We start from the raw sequence: 11,513 nt of genomic DNA, 5'->3' as shown, positions 1-11,513 counted from the left end.
ACCATAGACAGCAGCCTGCCAGGCTCCCCCGTCCCTGGGATTCTCCAGGCAAGAACACTGGAGTGGGTTGCCATTTCCTTCTCCAATGCATGAAACTGAAGAGTGAAAGTGAAGTCACTCAGTTGTGTCCGACTCTTAGCGACCCCATGGTCTGCAGCTCACCAGGCTCCTCTGTCCATGGGATTTTCCAGGCAAGAGTACTGGAGTGGGGTCATCCACTGCTGGCTGCTATTTTTGGTATTTACCCAGAGGTGTGCACGAATTACTTTGCTAGAACTGTTTTCTTTTGCCAAAGGGGAAGTTCCTGTGTATGGTTATTGATGTTCTTTTCAAAGTCAATAAATGACAAATAAAGAAATGATGGACGATGATTCGTGGCAGTTATGCCTGAAGGCAGTTACAGCCCTCAAAAAAAGGAAGTTCATTTCATTATTCCAAAAGGCTGTTGGCATTAGTTTTTCCACCTATGGGAAGGGAAGGTGACTGCCTGGTGCCAGCCCCCAGGTTAACTGGATGAGCAGTTTCCGGGCTTTTCTTGGAGTGAGCCCAGTCCTTCACATGTGGTTCCGTTCACTTGAGAGTAGACTGCTTTGAATCTGTGAGAGGTGGGCATTTGATGGGGACAGTGTTGGGCACATTTTGCAGGTTTTTTTTTTTTTTTCCCCTGGTCCTATTTGTAGTGATCCGCCTGACAATGTAGGAGATGCAAGAGACATGGGTTTGATCCCTGGGTCAGGAAGATCCCCTGGAGGGTGAAATGGTACCCCACTCCAGTATTCTTGCCTGGAAAATTCCATGGACAGAGGAGCCTGGTGGGCTACAGTCCACGGAGTCGCAGAGTCGGACACGGCTGAGCGACTGAACATGAACACACCCTTTGTAGTGATACTGCCTCTAAAACCACTACGTGTGTGCTTAGTCGCTGAAGTCGTGTCTGACTCTCTGCGGCCCCCATGGACTGTATGTAGCCTGCAATTCTCTGTCCATGGGATTATTCAGGCAAGAATACTGGAGTGGGTTGCCATTTCCTCTTCTAAAAACCCTACAGCCACTGGAAAATCAGCAAGATAACCAAGATGGCTTGAGAACTGGCCTAACGACCTCTTTCTTCTCCAGAAGTGGATTCATTTGGGGAAATGTTAGATTCTAGAGCTCTGGGTCTGGTCCACTGGCCCAAGTACTTGGCCCCAGAAGATACTTGTACGTTTGCCTGTTTTATTTCTTAGAGCTATTTTCAGGTGGGACAGTGTGTCCACATGTACGGGAGCCATAATTTCTGTTTTTAATGTATTTTTTCTTCTGAACCTTTCAGTAAACTCTGGGGACAGCAGGGGCTGAATCCTGAGCCCTCTCAATGTAGCATCATCAAAAGCAAGTTCGTACTTACTCTGGATGATCTTGCTGTTGGGCAGGGATGTGCTGAATAACTTCATAAATTGTGCTGTGCAAATCTTGCCCTGGTACACCATCAGAGGCTGGAACAGATCTCGCTGGCATCTAGAAAAATAGGGCACATTAAAAAAATTGGCAGACTAGCAAATGGAATTTCCACTATGCTACACGGCTGAAAACAACTGGAAGAGGTGATGATGAGAGAATTGGAACTGTTTAACTTCCCTTCATGGCCTTGCCGGTGGCTCAGTGCTAAAGAATCCACCTGCCAATGCAGAAGATGTGAGTTTGGTCCCTGGGTAGGGAAGATCCCCTGGAGGAGGGCATGGCAATGCATTCCAGTATTCTTGTCTGGGAAAACCCATAAACAGAGAAGCCTGATGGGCTACAGTCCATGGGGTGGCAAAAGAGTCAGATACGGCTTAGCGACTAAAGAATAACAACTTTCCTTCAATATCTGTTTCCTCCTTGCTAAAGTTCCTTGCACTTACCCTATGGTAGTTTGTGCAGTGGCACAAAAGAGGAATAGCTGGGCAAACTATCACTTTTTCCCTCCATTTAAGCAAAAAGCTGGCAGTACTGTAAAGGAAGTGTAATAGAAAGAAAAGAAAACAGCAAAAGAGAAGATATCAGGATAGCTTAGAATTAAAAAGCATATATCACTATCCTTTATATTATACCTCAGTCTTAGCTTTTTGATACTAATTGAAAATCATGTGAGCAAAGGTGGTTTAGGAAAAAGAATAATGAATAGCCGGAAGCCCTTATCATGTGGCAAGTTAGCAAAGACAGTACCAAGAAATACAGAACATACAAGGGAAGATGGTTTGGTTTGAATGCAGTAATGGGCTTTAAAAGTAAAGACATAAAATGGAATACTAGATGCTTTTATTCAATAAAATAAAACATACTATAAAAGCTTGTTAATTTAAAAAAAATAAAGGCTTGGATGAATGTGGAAAGTATAGTAGCATATGCTTGGTTAAGATCAACATGCATTTTATTATTGCAAGTGGCATTTTTGTTTCATTAACTCCTGTTTCTTATATTTGATGCTGTTATTCTTATAAATACTGCTTTCTTAGTCCTTAGCTAAAGTCTGGCTCCCCTCCTCGTCCCAACTCACCCTATGTTCATTGTACTTGTGGTCGCTTTCAGTCCTTTGTATTTATATAGTCCTACCTGTAGAGGACTCTGCACTATACAGATGATCTGAAGAGTCCTTTATTTCATCCCCATTTGACTTGCCAGATCACTTTGGAACGTCTTAGCTTCAGGTTTTTCTGGAAACTTCCTATTTCCATTCTACTTGTTACAGCTTTCACAACAGTCCTAGGCTATGTGATTCGATTCATACCATCAATTTTGTGTCTAGGGAACTTTGGTTCAGAGTCTGGACTTAAGATCAACTCTTGATTTTCTTTGGTATAGGGGTTTTCAGGGGCTATGAGAAAAGCAATCTACAGGACTCTCTGCTGTTGGGCGGTTAAGACTTTGCCTACCAATACAGTGAGTGCAGGTTCTATTCCTGGTGAGGGGCTAAGATCACACATGCCTCCTGGCCAAAAATCCAAAATGTAAAACAGAAGCAATATTGTAACAAATTCAATAAACACTTTAAAAATGGTCCACATCAAAAAAAAAAGTCTTTAAAAAAATTTTTAAAAAGCAATCTATATAGAAAATGACTAACTTACTTACCTAACCTAATACTAGAGCTGTTAGCAAGTAATAAATTTGTTCATTCCATGCCATTGCTTTCTGTACAACTCCCCAAAAGAAGTGCTAAATGGACAATGAAAGGTATAGCAAATAGACAGAGAAGGAGTATTCATCATTTCATGTATCATGAGAAACTAAAAGATGGATTCTGATTTTTGAAAACTCATAAAGTTAGTAATTCATTCCCCTTCTTAACTTCAGTTTTGAGATCTTGGTAATGTTATTATTATTCGTTTCTCAAAGCCATTGCACTCAGCTGCTAATCTTCACACGATTCTGGCTGCTTCTAACATGGATCCTTTTCCCCCTCCTTCTTGGGTTGTTCGTGTTGGTTTCTCACTTCTTCCCAAAGCACCTGGAACTGCCAGTGAAAGCCTCCAGCTGATTCCTCAGGAGTTTTCATCTCTGAAGATGGGTATGGTTCCAAATCGAGTTATTCCACTTACGACAGATTCCCCGGTGGCTCAGATGGTAAAAAATCTGCTTGCAATGCCGGAGACCTGGGTTTGATCCCTGAGTTGGGAACATCCCCTGGAGAAGGGAATGGCTACCCACTCCAGTATTCCTGCCTGGAGAATCCCATGGACAGAGGAGCCTGGTGGGCTACAGTCCATGGGGTCACAAAGAGTTGGACATGCTTAGGTGGCTAACACTTTCACTTTTCTCGTATGTAATCAAGCATTCATTTCTTGGCCTTAGGTTCTTTAGAACTGTAGCATTTTGAGTAGAGATCCTCTCAATACAATCTTAAAACTGAGTAGTGGTTAATTGCAAGAATAAATTTAAAGTTTCTTACATAGAACTCACCCCTTTCCAATGCATCCCTAGGAATAAAATATAACTTCAAAATTCATTTCCTGGTCTTATCAGGCTTCAGTTTCCTGCTTCTCCATTTAAAAGACATGCCTGAGAGGGGTGCTTGCTGTCATGATGAGGAGCTGTCTCTGAAATAACTGATCCACCAAATTATTTATTTTTGTCTTTTTGGTTGTAGAAGTGAATGGTGAGCCTATCCTGCCTGAAATGGAACAGGACACGCAGACTTTGCAATGCCGTTTTGCCCTTTACCAGTGATGACGTGGATGCTGGTGCTATGACTCACCCACAAGAGGATGAAATTCCATCATTCCCCTGCCATTACTCACTGGCATTTGAGAAATAAAGCCTGTGGCCAGGTAACTTGCTGGATGAACCTCAGAACCTTAGAATTCTCTGAACAAGTGAGACAACCAATCCCAAATGGCAAATAGTTTTTAAAAATGGAAATGAAAATGCCCAAGAGGCAAGTAGTTCATTTCAGGGGCCCCTTTCTTAGGTGAACTATCACAGGGGAATAAGGAAACAGGGAAGATCAATTGTATATAAATCTATAAAAATGTTAATGAGCCGATTAGCTCAGAGAAACATTCTATTTGTCTCTTAAACAAAATTGATTGCTTCAAAGACCTTGTCTGTGCAGACTGAAAAAAAAAGCTTCAACTGTATAAAAGTTCTCTTGCACCTTCAGAAAAAAATAAAAATATGTACCTGCATATTTTGGGTTTCTACACTACCTTTCTTCTGAAGAACATAAAGTACCTGTATAATCAATTGTCTCTGCAATGTCCTCAGGAGATATGAGGGGGAATTAAAGGGGAAACTAAATGACAGAGAGAGTCAGTGAAGAGACAGTCCACTTATCAAAGTGATGCAGAATGATTTAAACCAGGGTCTCTCTGTCCCTCTTTTATTCAATTCTTTTGACCTTCAACCGAGCTAATTCTCTCTCCACTGAGCTTACCAGGTAAAGAATGCTTATGAATTCGTGTAATTTCCTTATTTGTGTTAGCCTTTTTGATAGAGGCTTAGAAAGACACTTTAGCTCCCCAGATCCGGCACCGTCATTCCTTATAGAGTGAGTCAATACGGCTGAGGGTAGCGCAGCCATTGGACTGCAGCGCCCCCATGTTCAAAGGAAGGCTGCTTACACCTCTGCTGAAGCAGAATGCTACTGCTAGGATAAGCAGCCTCTAGAAAACCAACCCTGGCAACACCAGAAGCATCTGGAAAAGCAACAAATTCGTATATTCCAAAGTCATCCAGCGCATCCTCGTGGCCTGAAATGGAAAACAAATACTCCTTACAAACCAAATGCCTTGAACTGTGATCGTTATACTTTTTTTTTTTTTAAAGAAACCTTTATAAAGTGATCTTTATGGTTTGCTTCAAGTGGTATGTGTATAAAACCAATTTAACATTTCCCATTGACTCAATGGACATGAAGTTGAGCAAACTCTGGGAGAGAGTGAAGGACAGGGAAGCCTGGCTTGCTGCAGTCCATGGGGTTACAAAGAGCTGGACACGACTGAGTGACTGAACAACAACAACAATCCTCTATAGTCATGCTGCCACCAAGTAGTACTGGAAATCACTCCTTTTGAAGCTCAGAACTGAAACTGAATTGGGACAATTATTCTTAAAGTCTGATGTAGGAACAGTGGTGTATCATATATATTCAAATAAACACATGTGGGCAGCCTTGCCCTTTGTAACTTTCAGTTACCTGAGACTTATAGCCACCAAGGCCTCAATCTGTCGATCACAGCAGCTCTTAATCCACCCATAATATTGCTGTATCCTGGTAGATCTAACAGAGTCCACCAGGACTAATAATAAAAAAATAAGCGACTAAGAGCTTCCCTTGTGGCTCAGCTGGTAAAGAATCCACCTGCAATGTGAGAGACCTGGGTTCGATCCCTGGGTTGGGAAGATCCCCTGGAGAAGAGAAAGGCTACCCACTCCAGTATTCTGGCCTGGAGAATGCCATGGACTGTATAGACCGTAGGGTCACAAAGAGTTGAACGTGACTGAGCAACTTTCACTTCACTTCATGGCTGCCTATGCATACAATAGAATACACAAGTCCAGTATCACCTAAACTATCATCTGTACAATGTAGGGTGGCTCTTCCAGATAGTCTCTGGGAGCTTTCAGAACTCCGACACTTTATTATTTGTGAGAAAGGACTAGATACGGGGAAGAAGACCCATGTTTACTAAGAATCCAGGCATTGTATTAGGCACTTACTACACTGGATTTAATTCTCAGAGCAATCCTGAGAGGGCGTTATGAGCTCTATTGTAGAGATGAGTTGAGGTCAGGAAAAATAATTTTCCCAAGGCGACATTGGGGAGAAGAGGCACATATGGGGACAGAAATCCAGCTCCTTTGACTCTAAGGCCTGAGCAAAAACCCCACTGTTAACATAACAACTCAGGCGGGAGTCAGAAGGGATGGCAGTGAGGGGCACCCCTAGGGTCGGAGAAGCTGCAACCCGGGGGACCTCCCTTTCCTCTTCTCCCTGGACAGGAGCTGCCAGCACTGTGTCTGCTTTACAAACTGACACAGTGAGAGAACACTTGGGCAGTTCCAAAGTTGTAAGAGGATCAATGGAATATGGGTCAATGATGGTGGGCGAACGGTAGTCTCTCTGAGCCTGAGTTCTCTTGCCTGTAAAATGGTGTTGAAAGTGTCTTTTGGGGCTTATCTTACAAATCTATGTGACCTACAGAAAACTAATACAAGGGATAGCACTTCGTGAAGTGAGGGCAGTCACCCTAGGAGGGGATGAATTCTGTTATCTCAATAGTACATTTTATAGAATAGTTAATATTAACAATATATATTAATAATGATAATACACAGCCCCTCTCAGCCTGGCCATTACCTGAAAATGTTCGTGCTTTCCTGTATTCTGTTTCTGGCCTGAAAAAGACAAATTGGTGTTTCTGTCAGTCTTAATCATTGAGGAGAAAGCATTCAAGAGAAAAATTATTTTCATAGAAACATATGCATTACCTGCCTTCTAGCTTTTGTTTTATAACTAAAAACCAAGAAAGAAAAAAACACAGTAAGATACTTTTTAGTATACATATAAACCATTCATATATATATATTTAAAAATTTAACCTACCTTTGTAGGGTTGAAATTTTTTCCATAAGAAAAGAAGACACATGGATATAATCAAAAAGAGTGATATTCCAGTTATACTTGCTAAAGGGGACAATGATTTCCCTTTCTGTGCAAGCTTCTCTATTCCTAAATAAAAAGACAAGTATATTTTAATATTTTTATTAAAGATCAATAATAAATTATTATATAGCTTGGCTTTATGCTTTATTCTAAATGAAACAGTATTGCAAATGTATATATATTACACTACACACTCACACACACATATATACACACATACAGAGTCTGAGCAAGACCTAACAGAAGGAATACATTTATTTGAGAATACACACTAAACTTTCTAAGGATATTTATGATTGGAAATGTGGTGAGCTGTTCAGGATAATACCCTTGTGTTATACTAGATGTAGAAAATAGCTCATGTCATATTTTTCAATAGTGTTTGCTAGCATGTAAGTTGAATCTGTTTGAGCTCATTGTATGAACATCCCCAGATGCTAGGCTGCTCTCTCTCTCTCTTCCCATCTCACTCTTTTTAACACCGTTCATGTATGTGGATTTTCTAGAGTGGTGGTGAGCAATGAAGTAATGAAGCAAGAGGAGAGGTGTTAAGTTTAAATCATTACTAATTTTTGACCAATAAAGAGATTTTAATCTCTAAAATAAAATATGTGTGATTGTCAATAGAATATTTTAAGTCCCACTTTCGACTACAATTTACTTTGGTTTGCAAGTCATTCCTTTTGTTAATATTCCTATATAAAATATAAGTGCTAATAGCTAACACCTGTTGAGTGCTTACAATACATCAGGCTCCATTCTAAGAGTTCACGATACATATTAACCCCTGGATGTCACAACAATGCTATTAGGGAGGCCTCAGAGGGTAAAGAATCTGCCTGCAATGCAGGCAGACCCGGGTTTGCAATGCAGACCTGGGTTCCATCCCTGGGTTGGGAAGATCCCCTGGGGGAGGGCATGGAAACCCATTCCAGTATTCTTGCCTGGAGAATCCCCATGGACAGAGGAGCCTGGCGGGCTACAGACCATGGGGTCGCAAAGAATTGGACACGACTGAGTGACTAAGCACAGCACAGCACATTATTAGTATTATGCCCTCTTAGAGATGGAGAATCCGAGGCTTCCCTGGGGTCACTCAGGAAGTAAGTGGCAGAGTCCAGATGAGACCCCAGACTTGACACTCTGTGCTTCATTTTGATGCTGTTTTGACAAAATTTACTAAGTATGGCAAAGTTGACACTAGTTTCAGACTACAACATGCTTAGTCAGAGAGTTAATCTATGAAGTGGAAATTGTTGTGACCTTCAACAAAAGCAAGTAACAGATGTCTTCCATATTACATGTGAATCAGGTATTGATGTGGACTTGAATGGTGGTAGCTGCCCATCTCAGTCCAGTTGAATGTGGGGGTGACAGCCATGGGATGTCACTTCCCTTCTGCCATGGTGGAGAACAGCTTGGAGTATCTGGGTGTGGTGAAGAACACGGTGGAGACTCAACTCTGCAATAAATATCCAGCCTGCATCCTGTCGACTTCTACCACAAAGACTTGGCTGAGGCCTCCAGCAGCCAAGATAAGGATGAACACTTAATCTTTCCCTTCTTTCACTGTGGACCTATATATACTCTCAGCTTTTCTACCTACATCACTTGCACTTTTTAATCTTCCCTGAATCTTGTTATAATGTAGTATATATCATGTATGTTAAACTCCAGTTAAAAAGTCAGGGGAATCATATCTCCTTGAATTGCTCTTGTTGGAGAAGACTCTTGAGAGTCCCTTGGACTGCAAGGAGATCCAACAAGTCCATCCTAAAGGAGATCAGTCCTGGGTGTTCATTGGAAGGACTGATGCTGAAGCTGAAACTCCAGTACTTTGGCCACCTGATGCGAAGAGTTGACTCATTGGAAAAGACCGTGATGCTGGGAAAGATTGAGGTCAGGAGGAGAAGAGGATGACAGAGGATGAGATGGCTGGATGGCATCACCAACTCAATGGATATGGGTTTGGGTGAACTCCAGGAGTTGGTGATGGACAGGGAGGCCTGGCATGCTGCAGTTCATGAGATCACAAAGAGTCAGACACAACTGAGCAACTGAATTGAACTGATATTCCCTTTAAGTCCTTAAGAGTTTAAGCAAGTTGCTTTTCATCACCAAAATCTTTACTATTTTAGATGGTTTGTTTATATGTTTCTGGTAGGTATTCAGAGAACTGTGTTCTTAAAATGTTCCTTTTTTTTCTTTACATGTTTTAAAAAATCTGTTTATTTGTTTAGGCTGTGTTGGGTCTTTGTTGCTGTGTGAGGCTTTCTCTCGTTGCAGTGAGTGGAGGCTGCGCTCCAGTTGCGGTGCGCGGGCTTCTCCTTGCAGTGGCTTCTCTGGTTGCGGAGCGTGGGCTCGACGGTGCAGGGCTTCAGTAGCTGTGGCACATGGGCTCAGTAGCTGTGGCACACGGACTCTGGAGTGCGCAGGCTGCAGTGGTTGTGGTCTGTGGGCTTAGCTGCGCGGCGGCATGTGGGTTATTCCCACACCAGGGATCAAACCTGTGTCTCCTGCGTCGGCAGGTGGATTCCTAACCACGGGACCACCAGAGAAGTCCTCAAAATGTTATTTTTATGGCATTACAATAGCTATGTAATATTTACTGCCTTTATACAGGTTGTAAATTAAACTTTTTTCAACTTTGGGTAGAAGAAATAAAATCAAGGTAGTATAAAATGAACTAGAATTGCAACTTATTGGTTTTGATCTAGACCAAAACATCACAAAACTTATTAGAAATTTTTCTTCCTTTTCTCTCGGTTAATAATTTGTAGAAAAAGTTACATTCTCTCACTGTTAGAATGCTGGCCTTTTAGTTGGTAACTGTTGTAGCCTTTGGGTGATCACTGCTTGAGGTCTAGGCCTTTCTTCAGATACCGTGCTCCTACTTCACAGGTTTGTTTTCTCTAAAGAGCTGGGCAGTGCTGAATGCGCTGCTTACTTCTAAGGGCCTGGATTTTCACAGCAGTAAAATGAGGAGGCTGGAGTGACTGGCCTTTAAGTTCTCTTGTTGCTTGGATATTATATGATTTGAGGCAGCCAAGAGGTTTTACATGAAGTTTACGCAAATAGGACACTATATGCAATGGTATGGAGAAGACTCTTGAGAGTCCCTTGGACTGCAAGGAGATCAAATCAGTCCATTCTAAAGGAAATCAATCCTGAATATTCACTGGAAGGACTGATGCTGAAGCTGAAGCTCCAATACTTTGGCCACCTCATTTGAAAAGACCCTGATGCTGGGAAAGATTGAAGGCAGGAGGAGAAGGGGACGACAGAGAATGAGATGGTTGGATGGCATCACAGACTCAATGGATGCAAGTCTGAGCAAACTCCAGGAGATGGTGAAGGACAGGGAAGCCTGGATGTTGCAGTCCATGGGGTTGCAAAGAGTTGGACATGACTGAGCGACTGAACAACAACAAGAACAACAATGCAGTGGTAAGCTAATAACTGAGTATCAAAAAAGCTGTATGTGCATATCCACATACAAAAGTTATAAATTTTACTGTTTTTTTAAAATTTTATTTTATTTTTAAACTTTACATAATTGTATTAGTTTTGTCAAATATCAAAATGAATCCGCCACAGGTTTACATGTGTTCCCCATCCTGAACCCTCCTCCCTCCTCCCTCCCCATACCATCCCTCTGGGTCGTCCCAGTGCACTAGCCCCAAGCATCCAGTATCGTGTATCGAACCTGGACTGGCAACTCGTTTCTTACATGATATTTTACATGTTTCAATGTCATTCTCCCAAATCTTCCCACCCTCTCCCTCTCCCACAGAGTCCATAAGACTGTTCTATACATCAGTGTCTCTTGCTGTCTCGTACACCGGGTTATTGTTACCATCTTTCTAAATTCTGTATATATGCGTTAGTATACTGTATTTATGTTTTTCCTTCTGGCTTACTTCACTCTGTATAATAGGCTCCAGTTTCATCCACCTCACTAGAACTGATTCAAATGTAAAAAAAAAAAAAGTTATAAATTTTACTGATGTGAAGGATGTGTGACCTAATTTAGAATTAATAATAAAGTATGCAATACTCTTTATTGCTAATTCCAGATATCTAACTGATTCTTATGGCTTGTTTTTGTTGATTTTTGCTGAACTTGTGTATTTTCAACCATATTTTGAAACAATTAGATTTCAAATAAATGCTTGGTTATTATCCAATTCAGCAAAGAAATAGTTTACATCAAAGATAAACAAGTGTAACTTCACCATGAATGTTGGTTGACATTTATGAAGATGAACCTGAAACAATGGTGACATTTGTTGGAACTTCATTTAACGGTAATTTGAATAACTGCTTTGTTAAACTGGATAATAGTTTTCGAATACTGGAAGAACTCAAATATTTTTTGGCCATATAT

The 11,513-nt window shown here is 41.3% G+C and overlaps 1 protein-coding gene across 4 annotated transcripts in view; it reads right to left on the bottom strand.

Annotated features, from left to right (window-relative positions):
• The window catches only part of HEPACAM2 (HEPACAM family member 2), a 54,376-nt gene that overhangs the window by 3,606 nt on the left and 39,257 nt on the right, over positions 1-11,513 (bottom strand). For 2 of the 4 annotated variants that reach the window (XM_010839777.1, XM_010839778.1), the window contains 5 exons: positions 7,067-7,192; positions 6,952-6,976; positions 6,821-6,858; positions 5,137-5,210; positions 1,388-1,497 (listed from right to left, as the gene is read on the bottom strand). In XM_010839777.1, coding sequence (XP_010838079.1) covers positions 1,388-1,497; positions 5,137-5,210; positions 6,821-6,858; positions 6,952-6,976; positions 7,067-7,192 — 373 coding nt within the window. Of the gene's footprint in view, positions 1-1,383; positions 1,498-5,136; positions 5,211-6,820; positions 6,859-6,951; positions 6,977-7,066; positions 7,193-11,513 lie in introns of those variants that run through there. The other 2 variants (XM_010839779.1, XM_010839780.1) reach the window with 1 other exon arrangement.

Source organism: Bison bison, unplaced genomic scaffold (genome assembly GCF_000754665.1).
Source record: "Bison bison bison isolate TAMUID 2011002044 unplaced genomic scaffold, Bison_UMD1.0 scf7180017864134, whole genome shotgun sequence".
In the NCBI taxonomy this organism is placed as follows: Eukaryota; Metazoa; Chordata; class Mammalia; order Artiodactyla; family Bovidae; genus Bison; species Bison bison.
This window is presented reverse-complemented; position numbering and strand designations above follow the sequence as displayed.